Genomic DNA, 19,924 nt, shown 5'->3' with positions numbered 1-19,924 from the left:
ATGTTCATTTAATTACTTTAAAAATATTATCAACATTTAAAAATGTGTTCCTTTTTGCGATTGAATGGAATATAATAAATGATGTTTAGGGTTCCTCTCTGTCCTTCCATCCCTAAATTTCCTTTTTCTATTCTGCAACTTTTCAAAACTTTAGAACTTTTCAGAAATTGGACAAAAACAAAAAATGGTAAACACATTTTGCTACTTTGTAACTTTTCCAAAGCTGGAGGAAACTTTGAAAAAACATCACAGAGTGGCAGAGGTTTAGGAGTTTCATTTGTCCTTTTGTCATTCTGTGAAGTTGGAGATGTTTTGAAAAGTTACAAAGGGGTAAAAGGAAAAAGAAAAGTGTGAAAAAAGCTAGACATCTTTCATGCTACTGCATTCAGTGGCAAACAAAGGAAAAACAAAACTCTAATTTTTCAAACAAAATTTCAGTTTTAAAGAACTTAAAATGATCTAAAAATTCACTCATGTTAAAATAAACTCAAAACAAGACATTTTGAATCCCAGTTGTTCATTTAAAATTTTTCACAGGGGGAGAAAGCCGACTTTTTAAAACTAGCTCTAGAATTAAAACTTTAAAATGAAAAAGGTAAATCTCTCTCTTTAAACAAAAGCACTTTTACTTCTCTGAAATCCATTGTAGCATTTCAGCAAGTTTCACAGTCTGTGCTTAGATGTCTGCTATGTCCAGATCTGTACAAAAGCTCCATTATAATCATAGGACTGGCAGGGACCTCAAGAGGTCATCTAGCCCAGTCCTCTGCACTCATTGCATGACCAAGGTATTTGTCCCTGACAGGTATTTGTCTAACCTGCTATTAAAAATCTCCAATGATGGAGATTCCACAACCTCCCTAGGCAATTTATTCCAGTGCTTAACCACTTTGACAGTTAGGACATTTTTCCTTATGTCCAACCTAAACCTTCCTTGCTGCAATTTAATCCCATTGCTTCTTGCCCTATCCTCAGAGATTAAGAAGAACATTTTTTTCCTCCCTCCTCTCTGTAACAACCTTTTATGTATTTGAAAACTGTTATGCCCCTTCTCAGTCTTCTCTTTTCCAGACTAAACAAACGAAATATTTTCAGTCTTCCCTCATAGGCCATGTTTTCTAGACCTTTAAATCATTTTTGTTGCTTTTCTCTGGACTTTCTCCAGTTTGGCCACATCTTTTCTGAAATGTGCTGCCCAGAACTGGACACAATGCTCCAGTTGAGGCCTAATCAGCACAGAGTAGAGTGGAAGAATTACTTCTCATGTCTTACAACATTCCTGTTAATACATCCCAGAATGATGTTTGCTTTTTTTGCCACAGTGTTACACTGCTGACTCATATGTAGCTTATGGTTCACTGTAACCCCCAGACCCATTTCCACAGTACTCTTTCCTAAGCAGTCATTTCCCATTTTGTGTGTGTGTAACTGATTGTTCCTTCCTAACTGGAGTACTTTGCATTTGTCCTTATTGAATTTAATCCTATTTACCTCAGACCATTTATCCAGTTTGTCCAGATGATTCTGAATTTTAATCCTACCCTCCAAATCACTTGCAAACCTTCCCAGCTTGGTATCGTCCACAAACATTGCAAGTGTACTGTCTATGACATTATCTAAATCATTGATGAAGACATTGAACAGAACCGGACCCTTGACTGATCCCTGCAGGACCCCACTCATTATGCCCTTTCAGCATGACTGTGAACCACTGATAACTACTCTCTGGGAATTGTTTTCCAAACAGTTATGCAGCCACCTTAGTAGCTCCATCTAGGTTGCATTTCCCTAGTTTGTTTATGACAAGGTCATTCAAGACAGTATCAAAAGCTTTACTAAAGTTAAAATATGCCACGCCTACTGCTTTCCCCCATCCACAAAGCTTGTCATCCTGTCAAACAAAGCCATCAGGTTGGTTTGACATGATTTGTTCTTGACATTCATGCTGACTGTTACTTATCACCTTAACTATCTTCTATGTGTTTGCAAATTGATTGCTTAATTATTTGCTCCATTATCTTTCTGGGTACAGAAGTTAAGCTGATTGGTCCGTAATTCCCTGGGTTATCCTTATTTCCCTTTTTAAAGATTGGCACAATATTTGCCCTTTTCCAGTCATCTGGAATCTCTCCTATCTTCCATGACTTTTCAAAGATAATGCTATAAACCACTCTGGTTTGGGGATTTTATTACAAGATCCAACCACTTAAATTCTATCAGGTTTACAAAAATTACTATAAGGAAAAATAAGATATTGATCCCTGGATTTAATCAGTAATCTGAAAAGATAACAAAAAAGAAGCCTAGAGGATATGTCATCTGAAATGCTCAGCATCCTCCATTCCAACAGGATAACCACTAAGAATTATTACATATCAACATAAACCCAATTAGGTAATGGCAAGGCAAGAAAGAACAGACACAACCAAAGGTCTTGATATCATCTGAAGAAGCAAGATTCACAGTTAGTTAACATTCCAAGTAAGAGCTCTGATTGCAGTGAGATTACCTCCCCTCCCCTCCCCCCAACTAACTCAATATCAACCACTAAGTCAGAAATAAATTCATTGCTGCTATACTGAAGCCATTTCTCCCCATAGTTTAGGAACATTAATGTATATATTCCCCCTCCCCATACACACACACACAGAATACCAGGCTCCGAATCATGATTATGGGGAGGATTTGCATAATTATTCTTTGCACTACATACTTAATTTAATCAATTAATTATAGATTAAAATGTATATGAGAGGGCTATCTTTAGGTCTCTGACACTCTTGCTGCAGAAGTGAAGTCAAGCTGATTGTTCCTCTAAACTGTTGTAAGCAGTTTACATTTTCAAGGCTATCTTTACAAGGAAATGGCTATAAATTTACTTTTATAAAAGAAAAACAAAGACAAATTTTACAAATTTACATACAGGTTGCACATTAGAAAAACACATTTATTGAGTACATTGTTTGCAGTATTGCTGTAGCTGTGTTAATCCCAAGATATTAGACAAGGTGGATGAGGTTATATCTTTTGTTGGATCGACCTCTGTTGGAGAAAGAGACAAGCTTTCCAGCTACACACAGCTCTTCTTCAGGTTATAGAGTAAATGTCAATATCTTTCATAGTATTTCTGAATGTGTTACAGAAGTCACAAAATGTAACAAAACATAGATGCTTCTCTGCTAATCTGTAATTAGGCAAATATTGAACCCATATGTTTTTTTCCTTATATGTAGGAGATGTCTGATTATGACTCATCAGCTAAAACTGAAGCAGTAGTTATAAAATCTGCTGTAAAGTGAATCAGACCATTCTCTGAGTCAGCTGATTTATGCCATTTCATGGAATGCAATTATTTATTAGATAAATGTTGACAAACATTTTACTCAAATGTTTTTAATCAAATTTATTCTCCCTATCTAAAATTGCCTTTGCAGAAATCAGGGACATATAGAAATATCTGTAGTTTGGAATGTTTGTTTTCTGTGATCACAGAAAAGAGAATTAGCAATCTATGAACCTTGCTTTGCTTCACCTTTTGAATTACACCTCATCCCCGATATAACACTGTCCTTGGGAGCCAAAATTTTTTACCGCGTTATAGGTGAAACCACGTTATATTGAACTTGCTTTGATCCGCTGGAGCGCGCAGCCCCTCCCCCCCACCCCGAACTGTGCTTTACTGTGTTATATCAGAATTCGTGTTATATTGGGTCTCGTTATACAGGGTAGAGGTGTATGACACCCTTTTGTTCAAAAGACTTAATGAGATGCCTAACTTGCACTGTGGTTAGTTTTTGAAGAGCTCTGGGAAAAATATTGTTCTATTACTATTTTCCAGTTCGAAAACCCTCTTAAGCTGTTATACATATGCATTTCTCTCCCTGTGTGTGAAACATCTATATGGAAAGCAGTAAGCTCTCTGTTTCTAGTCTGTATTCTAGTCAACAAACCTCTTTATCATTCTGAAGATTTAAGCCCCTCTTTTGTATCATAAAATTTTACAAAGCAATTTGGTGTGATGACTTGAACAAGACCTACATCTTTATTATCCATATCTCTAGGAGGAGAATGTTACCTTTTATTCATAGTACTGATCTTGGCCTTGATATACCTATCAATTGAAGAGGATTAATGAGGGAAATTATCAGTATTTGAGGTTTAGAAAAAGAGACTCATCTGCACATTCATCAATCTAAGGAGGAACGTTTTGCAGTTAGTTCAAATTATGCCCATGCCTGGATATTTCTAGACTCCTATTTCCTGCACTTCCTAAGAAAGCTCTCACTTTCTTATGAGAGAGCAGTCAGGACCTTGGAGCGCGTATTGAAAAAGAAGTGCTTTATGGGTAATCTTTTGTACACAGTGGTTAAAATGAGATGATGATTATGGTGAAGAATTATGGTAGAAATTTTATAAAAATGTGTATTATACCCACAATTAAATCAAAAGAATTAATGATGACGAGGCTACTATTTAAAATGTTACTGTTGAAAAGACAGTTACTAACCTTTGTAACTGTTGTTCTTCGAGATGTGTTGTTCATATCCATTCCAATTAGGCGTGCGCACGCTGCGTGCACGATCGTCTGAGAATTTTTACCCTATCAACACCCACTGGGTCGGCTGTGGAGCCCCCTGGAGTGATGCCTTAATGGCGCTGGATATATGCCCTGGCTGACCCAGCGCCCCCTCTGTTCCTTCTTGCTGGCTACTCCGACAGAGAGGAAGGAGGGTGGGTTTGGAATGGATATGAGCAACACATCTCGAAGAACAACAGTTACAAAGGTGAGTAACTGTTTTTTCTTCTTCAAGTGCTTGCTCATATCGATTCTAATTAGGTGATTCCCAAGCCTTACCTAGGCGGTGGGGTCGAAGAGAGACATTGCTGAATGTAGAACTGCTGAATCAAATGCGGCATCGTCTCTAGATTGCTGAACTAATGCGTAGTAAGCAGCAAAGGTATGTACTGATGACCAAATGGCAGTTCTCCAGATCTCCTGTATTGGGACCTGGGCCAGGAAAGTGGCCGCTGAGGCTTGAGCCCTCGTGGAGTGGGCAGTGAGGCGCGAGGTCTGGACACTGGCCAAGTCATAGCAAGCATGGATACATGCCATGATCCATGAAGAGATGCGTTGCGAGGAGACTGGTAGGCCTTTCACTCGGTCAGCCACTGCAATGAAGAGTTGGGTTGTTTTCCTGAACAGCTTAGTACTCTCGGTATAGAAGGCTAGAGACCTACGAACGTTGAGGGAGTGCATACATTGATCCTGCTGCGTAGCATGCGGCTTCAGATAAAAGACCAGGAGGGAAATGTCCTGGTTCACAAGAAAAGCTGATACCACCTTGGGGATAAAGACGGGTGGGGGCAAAGTTGCACCTTGTCTTTGTGGAAAACTGCTCACTTCTTTACCTTGCTGAAGTGATGGCTACAAGGAAGGCTGTCTTCCAAGATAGATAAAGAAGTGAGCAGGTGGTCATCGGCTCAAATGAGGGCCCAATGAGTCTGGAAAGGACCAGGATAAGGTCCCACACCAGAACCGGTTGTCGTACTTGAGGATAGAGTTGATCTAAACCCTTCAGAAATCTAACAACCATCAGATTAGAGAAGACAGAGAAAGCATGTTCTCCTGGACGGAAGCTGAGATGGCTGCCAGGTGCACCCTGACAGATGATACCGCCAGGCCCTGCTGCCTTAGGGATAGCAGACAGTCTAGTATAAGCGGTATCGATGCTTGCAAGGGGGGCATGGTGCGCTGCTCGCACCAACAGGAGAATCGCTTCCATTTGGCTAGGTACATGGCTCGAGTGGAGGGCTTCCTGCTGCCTAACAGAACCTGCTGCACTGATTGTGAGCAGAGTAATTCCGACTGAGTTAGCCATGTAGCATCCACGCTGTAAGGTGGAGTGATTGCAGGTTGGGATGACAAAGGTGCCCCTAGTCTTGTGAGATCAGGTTCGGCCACAGCAGGAGTGTGATTGGAGGGTCTACCGACAACTCCAGGAGTGTGGCATACCATTGCTGCCTGGGCCATGCTGGGGCGACCAGAATCATATGTGCCCTGTCGGTGCGTAACTTGACACCAGTGCATAACTTGTGGACTAGCGGGAATGGAGGGAAAGCGTAGAACAGGTGGGCTTTCCATGGAAGTAGAAAAGCATCTGTTAGGAAACCCGGAGAACGTCCCTGGAGAGAACAGAACACTTGGCACTTACGATTGTTGCGTGAGGCGAATAGGTCGTCCTGGGGAAATCCCCACCTCAGGAAGATGGAGTGGATGATGCCTGGGTGAATCAACCACTCATGAAGCTGGGAGGACCTGCTGAGGCAGTCTGCCAGCGTGTTCTGGACCCCCAGGAGAAACAACGCCACCAGATGTATTGAGTGGACTATGCAAAACTCCCACAGGCGAATGGCCTGCTGGCCTGGGGGGGATGATTGGGCTCCCCCTTGCTTGTTGATGTAGAACATGGTCGTGGTGTTGCCTGTGAGGCCTGCCACACAACGGCCATGTAGGTTCCTGCAAAATGCCTGATATGCTAGGCATACTGCCATCAGTATTCGTAAATTGATGTGCAGAATTAGTTCAGACATGGTCCAAAGACCCTGCCTTTGGAGTTCCCTGAGGTGGGCGCCCCATTCCAGAGATGATGTGTTTGTGACTAGGTACAAGGAAGGTTGTGGGGTGTGAAATGGTACCCCTTTGCATACCGACGTGGGGTCCAACCAGCAGGGCCGTTGTAAGGATGTTTCGCACCCTCGGCAAAACTTCCACCTTGCGCCCTCCCCCGTCCCCAAGACCCTGCCCTAAGGCGCCCCCCGCACCCGCTCCCCATCCTCTACCCTGAGGCAACCCCCCCGCCCCAGCTCACTCCTGCACCGCCTCCACCCTGAGCACACCATCGCTGTTTCACTTCTCCCGCCTCCTAGGCTTGCAGAACCTAAGCTGATTGGCGCTGCAAGTCTGGTAGGTGGGAGAAGTGAAGCAGCCACGGCGTGCTTGGGGAGGAGGAGGTGCTGGGTGATGCTGCTTCACTTCTCCCACCTTCCAGGCTTGCGGTGTCAATCAGATTAGGCACCGCAAGCCTGGGAACCAGGAGAAGTGAAACAGCCATGGCGTGCTCAGGGTGGAGGTGGGGTAGGGGTGAGCTGGGGCGGAGAGTTCCTCTATGTGCTGCCCTCCCCCTCCTTACTTGCTGCAGGTGGCCCTCCCCGCATTCCCGTGCCCCAGCTCCCTCTGCCTAAATGCCGGCGGTGACCGGGTGGCTGAAGATCCAGTCGCCGCGGTCACTGCGGCAGAAAATGGCGCCCCCAAATCTTAGCACCCTAGGCAACGCCTAGGTCACCTAAATGGTTGCACCGGCCCTGCCAACCAGCAACAGAAGGAGGTCAAAACTGATTCCGGGAGAGTGACCACCATGCTCAGGCTGTCTCGACCTAGTCGATATACTGTTGATAACCAGGCAAAGCCAAAGTCTGGCATGCCTGGTTACGTAAATGCATGAAGTCATGTGCCCCAGAAGGCTGAGGCACATCTTTACTGTGGAAGTCGGAAAGTTTTGAAGGCTGCGGATGATGTTCGCCATTGACTGAAAGCGTGCGTCTGGCAGGAGGGCTTGGGCAAGTCTGGAGTCTAAGACTGCCCCGATAAACTCTATTCTCTGGGTTGGTTCCAGAGTCGACTTTACATTGTTAAGCAGGAGGCCCAGCTGGCGGAACATGCTTAGGGCAAGTCGAATGTGGGATTGTACTTGGTCCCTGGTGTGGCCCCAAATGAGCCAGTCGTCGAGATACAGAAACACTTGGATCCGTTGTCAATGAAGGTGGGCCGCCATGACAGCCATACATTTGGTGAACACTCTGGGAGCCATGGACAGGCTGAAGAGAAGGACAACAAATTGGTAGTGTTCGTGATTGACCACAAAGCAAAGGAAGCGTCTGTGCGCTGGGTAAATCGCTATGTGGAAGTATAAAGAACAGGAGTACTTGTGGAACCTTAGAGACTAACAAATTTATTTCAGCATAAGCTTTCGTGGGCTACAGCTCACTTCTTCGGATGCACAGAATGGAACACACAGACAGGAGATATTTATACATACAGAGAACATGAAGAGGTGAAAGTATGCATCCTTCACGTTGAGGGCGGCGTACCAGTCTCCAGGATCCAGGAAGGAATAATGGTCTCCAGTGAAACCATGTGGAACTTCAACTTTACCATGAATTTGTTGAGTCCATGCAGATCGAGGATGGGTCAAAGCCCACTCTTTGCCTTGGGGATTAGGAGGTAGCGGGAGTAAAAGCCCCTGCCCCTTCGCTCCCTTGGAACCACCTCAATTGCTCCCATGGACAGGAGTGTTTGGACCTCCTGTAGATGGAGTTGCCCATGAGAGGGGTCCTTGAAGAGGGACGGTGAGGGAGGATGGGAGGAAGGGAGGGGAGAAAGAAAACTGGAGAGAATATCCTCTTTCCACTCTGCGAAGAACCCATTGGTCTGAAATTATACGGGACCATGCCTGGTGGCAATGGGAGAGATGATCTCAAAATGAGGAGGAAGGATCCTGGATGGTGGCTGGTACACCGTCCTCGGGCGCACCTTCAAAAGTTTTGCCTGGGCCCCACCGATGGTTTGGAGGGGGCCTTGGTTCTGACCAGGTTGGTGGCTGGTGGATCTCTTTCTACCACCTTGTCTGCGTCTTCTATAAAAGTCCTGCCTTGGACGAGGGGTGGGGGTAGAACTGTTGAGTCTGTGGCCTAAAGAGCTTCCGCTGGGTAACTGGTGTGTGCATTCCCAGGGAGAGCATGATAGCCCTGGAATCTTTCAGGCTCTGTAGTCTAGAGTCTGTTTTATCTGAGAACAGGCCCTGCCTATCAAAAGGCAGGTCTTGCAGGGTTTGTTGTAGTTCTGGTGGTAAAGCAGATACCTGCAACTGGGAGATGCATCGCATGGCTATGCCCGATGCCAGGGTCCTAGCCGCAGAGTCTGCTGCATCTAAGGAGGCCTGTAAGGAAGTCCTAGCCACCTTTTTTCCCTCTTCCACTAAGGCCCCAAACTCATCCCTGGACTCCCGTGGAATTAACTCCTTAAAATTTCCCCACGGAATTCCACGAGTTATGGTCATAATGGCTCAGGAGTGCTTGTTGGTTTGTGATCCTGAGCTGAAGGCCCCCCGCTGAGTAAATCTTGTGCCCAAACAAATCAAGATGCCTGGTGTCTTGATTTGGGAGCTGGAGCTTATTGAGCATGCCATTCCCTTGCGTTCAATGAGGATACCACTAGTGAATACAGTTGAAGGTGAGTGTAAAGATACTCATACTCCTTGGAAGGGACAGAGTATTTCCTCTCCACTCCTCTGGCCGTTGGTGGGATAGAGGCAGGGGTCTGCTAGATTGTCTTGGCGTTGATCTGGATGATGGGCAATGCTACTCGGGACAGAGCTTCCACTGAAAGGATGTCCACCACTGGGTCCTCCTCTGCTTGCAGATCCATACTACGTGCCACTCTAAATAAAAGGTCTTGGTGGGCACGAGGGTCTATCAAGAGAGCACCCAAGGTTGTTGTCCCTGCCACTGCCTCATCTGGAGAAGATGAGGAAGATGTCACAGGTGCCAGGGGATCCTGTGGCAGATTGTGTTGTGAGGGGTCCTATTGCTCAGGATCTGCTACACTGGGGTCTGGGGCCTGTGCTGGGGTAGGTGCAGACGCTTCTATACCCCCGGAGGATGACGACTTATGGTGGCTTCCGGTACCCGGTGTTCTGAATGGGCTGAATGGGAAGCCCCGGATGGAACACCTTGGGCTTGGTGGTACGCCCATGGGGTCCAGAAGGACCATTGTGCAGGCTCCTGATTAGGGTCTTGGCCTTCGTCTTGCCATTGACCCATATTATCCTCACCCTGGCTTGGACCGGGGTAGGCTGATCGCGAGGCGCCCTCGGACTGTGATGACCGTGAGGCAGAGCACGAGGGACAAGGCAGTGCAGAGAGTGTCTTATCAACTCTGTGGGTTGTGGTGCCGATCGGTACCGGGTCGCTGGAGAGCAGTGCCAGTGAAGCGTTGGGAAGCGGTACCGGGATAGAGATTGGCGTCGATGACTGTACCAGTACCGGGATTCAGATCTGGATCGTGACGACGACCGCCTGTGGGAGCAGTGCTGGGATCTGCTCCAGGAAGTTGATCGGCGCTCTGAACAGTGTTGGGAGTGACATCGTGAGTCTGAATGGTACCACAGCCTGGAGCCGTGCCGTGAGGTGGATCGGTGCCACGAGTACGACTGGAGCCGCAAGAGGGAACGGCGTCGGGACTGCAAGCGGTGTCGAGATCAGGATCTACTCCAGGATTGGAAGCGGTGCCGTGTTTCCTTGCTAGGAGATGGTGGCTGTATTAGGGTTGGCTTGCCCCTAGACTGTACTGCGTGAGTCAAAGGCAGTGCTGTAGCCTGCACTGGTGCCGGCTCTGTGAGGGCAATGAGGTCTCTCACTGTTGCAAATGTCTCCAGCGTCGATGGAAGGCGGGGCTCAACCACGGTTTGGGTCAGGGAGCCAGTGTGCGCTGGACTCAATGGCTCCTCCCTTGGTGCCGGAGTCAATGGTGCCAATATCGGCACTTGTACTCTCGGTTGCTCTGGTGCCAGACGCGACTCCAAGATTGGTAAAGGCAGTGCCGGTGCCTCTTGCTGAGAGGCAGTCTCCTCCAGCTTACGCTGTCTCTTCGGGCCTGGTGATAGGTAACAGCACCAAGTCACTTGTACTGGACGTGATGCTGGAGAAGTCCAGTGCCACGGGCCTCTATCCGAGTCTCCCCACGGTGCAGTACTTGAAGCTGCTGCCGGGGCACTGCGCACCGATGCGCTTGGTGCCAGAACTTGGTGTGCCAACGTGGGATCCAGGCAAAGGGCCGCCTCCATAAGGAGCTGCTTGAGCCTAAAGTCTCACTCCTTTTTGGTTCGAGGTCTGAATGCCTTACAGATCCTACACTTGTCGGCCTGGTGAGATTCCCCGAGACACTTCAAACAACAGTCGTCGGGGTCTCCTGTTGGCATAGGCTTAGAACAGACTAAACATGGGTTAAAACCTAGAGCCTTGGGCATGAGCCGAGCAGCTGGGGGGAAGGGAGAGGACCCCTTCCAACCCACTAAATTGAATCACAAACCTAACACTATAACTAAAACAACTACTGCACTATACAACTATAACAACTGGAACAACTATCTAAAACCGGGAAGCAAAAGCTAGGGAGAGTGGAGGACAGCTATGCTGCACTCCACAGTTCCAATGACCGTCATGGGCGGTAAGAAGGAACTGAGGGGGCGCTGGGTCAGCTGGGGTATATATCCAACACCATTAAGGTGCCGCTCCAGCGGGCTCCATAGCTGACCTACCGGGTGTTGCTAGGATAAAGATTATCTGACAAATCGTGCATGCAGAACATCTCAGAACAGTTCTGCAATGTCACAAAGCCTCCTCTTAGGAAGACCGGAAACTTCTAGGAGAAGCAGCAGAGAGAGTGCCTTGGCCTAGGAGTCGAATTGGAGCAGGGCACATTTTAAAAGTATAGGAGGGTGAAAGGACCTGGATGTGCAAACACAGGGGTAAAATTACATTTTTGTCTGAGCCAAGATTCACACTTCCCAATATTTAAATCTCTGCCAATTAAGCAAAAAAGTGAAGAAGTCCTATTCATTCCACAGGCAGCTAAAATACCTGTGATAAAAGGTAATCCGATTTGACAAGTCTCCTACCTACAAAACTTCTACTGAAATTAAATGGGAGTATTCACTTTAAGCCAATTTATATAGCTCCGTTATTACAAGCCATAAAATGGGTGAGGTTAAGGGAAACACACTTACCTGTTTAACTGTATCTAAAAGTTCTAATAACAACTTATATTAATTTGTATTTATTTTTCCTTTTTTTTTTTTTACAAAGGGCCCCACTACCAAGATCAGGGTGCATATCTATAAACACAGTATAGGTCAATGTGACCCTAAGAGCACCCCAGTGCCAGAGGACAAGGGGCTCCCTGGTATGTAGCAGTGAGATTCAGCTGTCCTGACCAGCTCAGTGTTGTCTTAATCTGTATCTAAAAGGTATCATATGTGAATTAGTAACACACTGGTTCATTAATATTATTGCAGGGTTCATGTACAGGTGATAAAAAGGAAAAAATATAAATGTGCTAGAAATATGTTCTTAAGAATGTGTTTGGCATGTAGGGCTTACGTCACTCCACCCTAGACTAAGGAATGTGGACCAGTCTGCTTGAATGTGACCCCAATGTAAAATGAACAAGGAGAGGCAGTTAAAGTACATTTACAGAAAAGTTAAAACAAAACCATCAAACTAGCAAGTGGGGGAGATGGCCTCCTAACTATTTTGACCAGGGGGAGGAGACTGCAAAAATTAGCATGGCATCATCTCCCTGGTGGACACAACAAGCCGAGTCCCCAACAGGGCTTCCTGACTTTGAAACAAAGATAAAACCTTGAGGATGTAAGCAGGGAGGAAAAGCCATTTGGGCATCCTTCATCTGAAGAGACAAAGAAACTAAGTGCTTTGAGCTCTGGGTTGGATCCTGGTTAAGCACTGTCACACTGGAAGAGCAAATGTGATGAAAAAAAATCTACCTTGAACAGAAGACTCTAGTTTAAGTTAGGTTTTAGTCTTAGAAGCATACTTCTACTTCTGTTTGTAACCATTTCTAGTTCCATTCGGTAACACATATCTGTTCTGTGTTAATAAACTTAACTTTGTTTTATTACACACCCCTCTCAGTGCAGTGTTTCAAATTGAAGATTAAAATCCTCAGCTAAACTAACAGGCTGGTGCTGTGTACTGTCTCTTTGAAGGAGCAGTGAACTTGATAAGGTTTTGTGAGTGCTACAGTGAGAGGGGCTGAGCACAGTAGGGGAGATGGTTTTGGGGAGACTTGGGACTGGAAGGGCTGTTGGTATCACCCTGGAAGAGTAACCAGGCATTGTGCTCTGAAGCAGGCTAGTGATGTTAGAGCTCTGACTTAAAGCTGAACAGCACAGAAGCACCCAGGGTTATAGGATAGGTGGTGACACAAGCCCTTACTGATCTAGGTGAACCCCAAAGTTTCACAGTGTAATACTACAAACATTAATTAAATAAAAAAGAAAAAATAAGAAAATAAAAATACCCTTCCCAAACCTTAAGCAAAAACTCAGACATAGAAACAGGCACCACAGCATGCTCCGAAGACAAATAAATGTAGGCTTTGACATACTGACAAGGAAGTTAAATTCCACTAAACACCACAGAATGTTTGCAACAACTCATTGAAAGACTTCAGCTGCCTTGCTGGAAAAGAGAGACAAAGCAAGTGAGCTAATATCTTTTACTGGACCGACTTCTGGAGAGAGGTGTTCTGCTAGGACCTAAGACAAAGTTTAAAAAGGTGCGTATCAGCATACTGAATTGGACTTGGAAACCAATAGGAAACTAAAGCAGTCTTTAGAGTACTGGCATAGTATACTTCTTGCAGCTCACTCCACTCAGTAGCTGGGCTGCTGGATGTAGAACCCACTGGAGCAGTCCATTGTGGAGAAAACAAAAGACATGAGGCAACTGCTTCACCAAGTACAGAGGAGAAAAGTGGCTTTCTTCCCAACTACTGTCTCATGAGCAGCTGAAGCTCCAGTAGTATCCCTGGACCTCGTACCTTCTTGAAGAGAATGATAAAGTCCCCTCAACACTGAGGGGAATGGCAATTTCCATCTTTAACTTTAGAGCTTCCCCCCAATGACATTGGGGCAGAAAAGTCTATAGTTCCTTGGAAGCTTAAAAAGGCTGATGAACAGCAGCAAAAGCCAAAGGAATGGAGGCAGGTGTTCAGATACTCAGGTGATGGGTATGGTGGAGACATAAATTTTCAGTCAGGTCCTCTCTGCCATCATGAAATGGGGCTGGGAGAGGGAAGTGTACAGATCAACCCATAGGTGCATATGAGCTCTATTTGGCACACATGGGGCCCAGCAAAGCTGCATTTATAACTCTCCTTCATGTCCCTTCCCACAGTTTTTGAGTCAGCATTGAATTAGCCTCAGGAGGAAAACCTCATCAGGGAAATCTTCAACTGCCTATCTAAGGCAGTTCTAAAGGTCCATGTGCACCATTAGAGTGGTGCAGAGGGGCCTTAAAATAGGCTCAAAGATTCAACTCATTGAATAGGGATGAGTAGGATTTGGTGGCCAAACAACAGCTGTATGGCTGCTAGAATGACTTCTTGCTTCATAAGAATGCCATGGCCACTATGGTAAGCAGGACATGGAACTATTCATTTTTAACCCTTAAAATAATAAAGAGATGCAAAAAGTAATATGAAATAACAATTAATTTCAGTGCAATCCTTGACACCAAATGTATCAATTCAAACACTTCCAAAGGTAGGTTTAACCTCACTCCTTAAAAAGAGATTCATACAAAGTATTTGTATTAAATCTTTGTACACATCTACATGTAGAAAACCCAACCCTTCCTAATTTATTTGTTACCAACTTTTAACATACGGATGAGCACTGAGTTGAGAAAACGTAAGTTACTATATATTTGGTTGTTTGGAAGAATATTGCACAATATTAGTATTTTATTCCCTATGATTTAGGAAGATGGTCATCAGTACCCTATTTCAGTCATTTCCTCTCTAGAGTACAGAATTATATTTTAGTCATTTCTGAAGATACAACACCTCACCACCAAAAACAAAATCTTTGAGAATTACAGGCTTTACAGCTCACTGTGTTGACACAGCTGTGTTGACAATGCTGTCATATAATTCTCAGAGGTATCACATCCCGGGAACAGTGCTGACAAAGTGGTACAGCATGGGCATTTAGCATGCCTGTGGGTATATTAGGAGTACCAGCAAGTGTTTTCAAATCAACATCCCTAAACCTGAAGAAGAGCTCTGTGTAAACTTGAAACCTTCTCTATTTCACCAATAAAAGATATCGCCTCACTCACCTTATCTCTCTAGTATCCTAGGACCAACATGGTTACAACAACATTGCAAACAATCCCTAAACAGGTAGCATTTTAAAAAGTGATGATCTGAAAATGGAAAAACAGCAAAACTAGAATGGCGCATGCCAAAACTACCAATTTGATTTCACCACAGGTTATTTCTATATATAAGTAGCTAATCCCCTCTAAAACAACACAGAACAGCCAGTGGCAAAGGCAAGGAGAGAAAATTAGCAAATCTCTGTATTGGTCTTGTTAATCTATGCCATTTACCTAAGGGTAAAAAGACTAGTTTTGCCATTTAAACAGGTTTAAATCCTTCTTCCAAATGATCTTGTGTCTATAGAGAGAGATTAAGTCTAAAATTTAAGGCATTTCAACTAGTGTTGCATTCTTAGTTGACTTGGTTTCAGGAATACCAAGCTGTTTGTATGCCCTCATACTGGAAATACAAAAATTGCTTCCAGCTACCAAAATTAAAAAGGGTTCAAACTGACCAAATTATTTCTAAGAGGTGAAACAGGATGAGATTATGAAGTGTTAAGATGCAACTTTATGAACTCATGAACTGCACCTGTGCAACTATAGCTTGATTTATAGAGGTGCTTTTAAATTTGATTTTGAACTGCTAAATTCCCTGATTCATCCCTTGAAAAGCCACAGAAGCTCACATACCTAATGAAATTCAGCAAGGCTTAAAATAATTTCAAGCTGTGAAGTAGGGCTCAAGACTACCTATACTCTGATTCATTGTTGATGTGAACACATTACACAAAACTCAGTTGCAAACATAGACCAAAGGATAGCTACGAACAAAGTAATTTTCTTTTAGCAAAGGGGTGGTCACTCCTTAACCCTTAAGCAAGCATAGTAGTTATCTAAAAAAGCCGGAGAAAAGAATCTACTTGTTATTATGACTGGCTATTGTTTTACCTGGCACACCTTGCGCAGATGTTCAACGTGACCTTTGCCTGAGGTTCAGCAGGATGTGCACTTCGGGTTTGATTAAATTTACTCCCAGAAGTCATCACACTGATTACTCCTTCCATTCTTAAATCATCAAGATCCTCTGTAACAACACAAAATGAGTGGATGAACTAAATTACACTGCAGAAAATTTTGCAGCAATAAGGGTATTTCTCCTGTAGAGTCAATCAGGGCTGGCTCTAGCCATTTCGCCACCCCAAGCATGGCGGCACGCCACGGGGAGCGCTCTGCTGCTCGCCAGTCCTGCGGCTCCGGTGGACCTCCCACAAGCATGCCTGCAGATGCTCCATTGGAGCCGCGGGACCAGCAGACCCTCTGCAGGCACGCCTGCGGGAGGTCCACCAGAGCCGCCTGCCGCTCTGCCGGCAATCGTCAGAGTGCCCCCCGCGGCATGCCGCCCCAAGCACGCGCTTGGCGTGCTGGAGCCTGGAGCTGGCCCTGGAATCAATAAGGAAATTTTAGCAGTGAAACAGCTACTGAACATTGGGAAGAAGACAGATAATTACTTTCACAAAAAAGAAAACATTTTTAGGAGATGTTGCATACATACATATATATTGTGCTAGAGGACATTAGAAATATGACACAGTATAAAAGAAAAAATATGTATTATATCTGACAGTGTTGCCAATTTTTTCAAGTTCTGTTTCACCAACTCATTTACCAGAAGTTTACAAATTTATCTGTGAAAAGATGGTGACTGACTATTCAATTTAACTGTAGGGAGTGAGGGAACTAATCCACAGGGCACACTCAGTTATTCAGAGAATATGCTGCATCTTCTCTTGACTTGCTTGCTATTGATTTATATTTTCTTGTTACCTAGCACTGCAAAATGTATTCTTAAAAATCAAAGAGATTCTGCTTAACCTGGAAAATATATTATGCTTTATTTATGACATACACATATTACATATACACACACACACTTATAATGTGTGTAATTATATGACCGTTATCACTGTAGTATTCAAGTGGCTCAAAAACATTAATGGACTTATCACCACCACAGCCTGTGAGGTATAATTCCCATTTTACAGATGGATTAAATAACTTGTCCAAGGTCACTGGCTAAACTAAGAATTTAAACCAGGTCTCCTGATTCCCAGTCCAGTGCCCTATCCACTTCAACACCCTCCAAATATATAAGTAGTGTGATTGGTACAGGAGGCGTCTCGTGTTTTTTATATCCTTTTCCCCATGCATGGAAATTTACTGTTCCAAACAGAGCCAATAGCCCTTGTCAATGGAAAATGACTGGCCCGAGAAGAGGTCCAGGGTCACATGAGCATATCACATGCCCCTCCATGTTTTGCTGAATCACAGGGGGTGGCCATTGTCTCCTTGCTGTCAGAGGCATCTGCAGGCAGACCTACTGAGTGAGATGAGTTTCTTCAATGGCCCATTGTGAGAGCTGAGTGTCCCTAATGGGCAGACAATACATAGATTTATTTCAGGGCTAGACAGCTATCTAGTGGGTGTCACCCAGGAATACAACACATTTAAAATACAAGTACATAGCCAATATTTATACTTCAGATGCAAATATAATACATGCATAAAAACAAGATAATCATACTTAGCAAATTACAGCTTTTCTATCGATACGTTACATGACATACTTTGTACAAGATTTATGGTAATTGTGTAACAGTGATAACAACAGTGATTTAAATGGCCACCTTTCTTATAAACACCTTTTGTATCACACTCCTCCCTCCCTTCTGTGCTGCTGTCTTCAAAGCTGGGCAGCTGGAGATCAGATGCTGGCTGGGCACCCAGCTCTGAAGGCAGCTGCCAGCAGCAGCGCAGAACTAATGGCAGCAATACCATGCCATGCCACACTCACTTCTACGCTGCTGGCAGCAGCACTGCTTTCAGAGTTGGACTCCCAGCCAGCAGTGATCGAGCTTCCTGCAGCCGGGGAAGGTTCCTAGGAATGGGTGTGACTTGGTCTCAGGAACAGCCCGTGCACAGGAAGAGGAAGTCCTGTCCCTCCCTAGCCCCTCCAGGACTAGCAGCTGGAGCCTGACCGCTTGGGAGTTAAAGGGGCCTTGGGCTGGCTCTGTGTGTGTGTGGGGTGGTGACCACAGCACCCTTGACCATGGGGCCCTGGGCAGTCACCCATCTGCCCACCTGTAAGGCCAGCCCTGACCCCTCCGAAGTGATGTCTTTCCCCCATACCATGCCACCTCACTTCTACACTGCTGCTGCTGGCAGTGTTGCTGCCTTTGGAGATGGGCTCCCGGCCAGCAGCCACCGCTCACCAGCTGTCCAATTCTGTAAAATCTGGTCTCCTCTACAATAGTCAGATTTCACAGGGGAGACCAGATTTCATGGTCCATGACACGTTTTTCACAGCTGTGAATTTGGTAGGGCCCTACTTATATATGCACCTGTAAACTCAGTTTGTCTACAATGCATGTCCAATGCATAATTTCAAAGGGTCAAAAGAAAAACAGAAATTACAGGAACAGCTAAAGGCAGCTGATGGTAGATGAGCTGAAGGGGTTAACAAGGATATAAAGAAAAATTAAGGGGAGGGAAGAGAAAGTCTCAGAGAATTTATAAACAATACAGGCAATTTTGAAATGGATTCTAAAATAAATGGGGAGTCAGAGAAGATATGGGATGAAGCAATAAGGCTCCTTGTTGTGTATTTGAGAAGATGAGGCACCACCTGTGGAATCACCAACACTAGTACATGCAGCACTTTTGGTTTTCTTTAACTCTGGACAAGGACTGATCTTGCTTATGGTATCCAATGAGATCTCGGCTCATAGTTGTATAGCTGCATTTTAGAGCATACACAGTTTGATCATAGCAGCAAAGATAAAGGAACTTCAGTTGGTAGGAAGAAGCAGCAATGTCTGCACAGAAGGAGAAGAGGGTGAAATGGGACCCAGCTGGAGCCATGGCAACCCCTTCTCTCAGCACCTCTCCTCCAAAATCCAGAACTGTGCAGCAGAAAACTCCCTCTGGGGGCATAAGACACAGGTGATACCTGTCTAACCTTCCCCTTTGCCATGTGGCCTTGGGGCAAACTGCAGGGAGGAACCAGCCTCAGACTAGCCAGTAGGAGCAGGCAGCTGCAGAAGAAGCAGCTTTCAGACATTCAGAGAGCTTTCCACAAATCTCACTGGACTTTCCTGCCCTTTGTTATTGGCTGTTTGCTCCAACCAAACCCTCCTCCTATCTCAGTCTCTTCCCCTCAGCTTCACTCCTGCCCCTCTTACTCTCTTCTCCCCTGCCCTGTCCTCCTCAGCCCTCCTCCCTTCAGTGTCCCCTCTCCCGTCACTTCTCTTTACATTTAGCTGTTCCCCTTCAAACTAACTACCCTGTCCCCAGAATCATGGAATTAACATGACGTTTGTTCCCACCACATTGTTCACTCTGCTTGTGTCCTACCCCTTCCCCCACCCTATGTCTGCCCTGCCTATTTAGACTGTAAGGTCTTCAGGGCTGGGTCCATCTACTACTCTGTGTTTGTACAGTGTCTAGCACAATGGGGCCACATTAGACACTGCCCTAAAAACCTGCTCATCATTAACATGGAGATACTCTTTTGGGGCATTCCTTTTAATAAACAACGTGCATACAAGGTGGCAGAATAATAAGACAAACTTTAAGCCTGAAGAAGTAACAGTAAACTTGAACAACATTTTTGGCACCCTTAATCTAGATATGGTTGAAGGAGGTGTAAACAATAACATTTTTATTGCCTAACGAAAAATAAAAAGCACTAAATTCTTTGGGCCAGATCATCATCTGGTGTAAAATGTCAGCTCCACTGAAGTCAATTTACACCAGCTAAGGATCAGTTCCTTTTATTTTTTATCCATAACTAGCACTGCCAATGCAAACTAGATCAAATGAACCAATATTTTAAACTAAATGTATTTACATTCAGCAAGGGTTACCCAATCAATACATAAGGATATCATACACAAACCAAAGT

General features: G+C 44.8%; 1 protein-coding gene across 1 annotated transcript in view; it reads right to left on the bottom strand.

The window, feature by feature from the left end:
- Positions 1-19,924, bottom strand: part of C2H8orf34 (chromosome 2 C8orf34 homolog) — a 307,615-nt gene that overhangs the window by 70,597 nt on the left and 217,094 nt on the right. Inside the window, exon 8 of the mRNA XM_075063069.1 lies at positions 15,913-16,048. Within this exon, the coding sequence (XP_074919170.1) occupies positions 15,913-16,048 (136 nt within the window). The remainder of the gene's footprint in view (positions 1-15,912; positions 16,049-19,924) is intronic.

Source organism: Chelonoidis abingdonii, chromosome 2 (assembly GCF_003597395.2).
Source record: "Chelonoidis abingdonii isolate Lonesome George chromosome 2, CheloAbing_2.0, whole genome shotgun sequence".
Classification (NCBI taxonomy): Eukaryota; Metazoa; Chordata; order Testudines; family Testudinidae; genus Chelonoidis; species Chelonoidis abingdonii.
The sequence above is the reverse complement of the archived record's forward strand: the minus strand, read 5'-3'. Positions and strand labels throughout refer to the sequence as shown.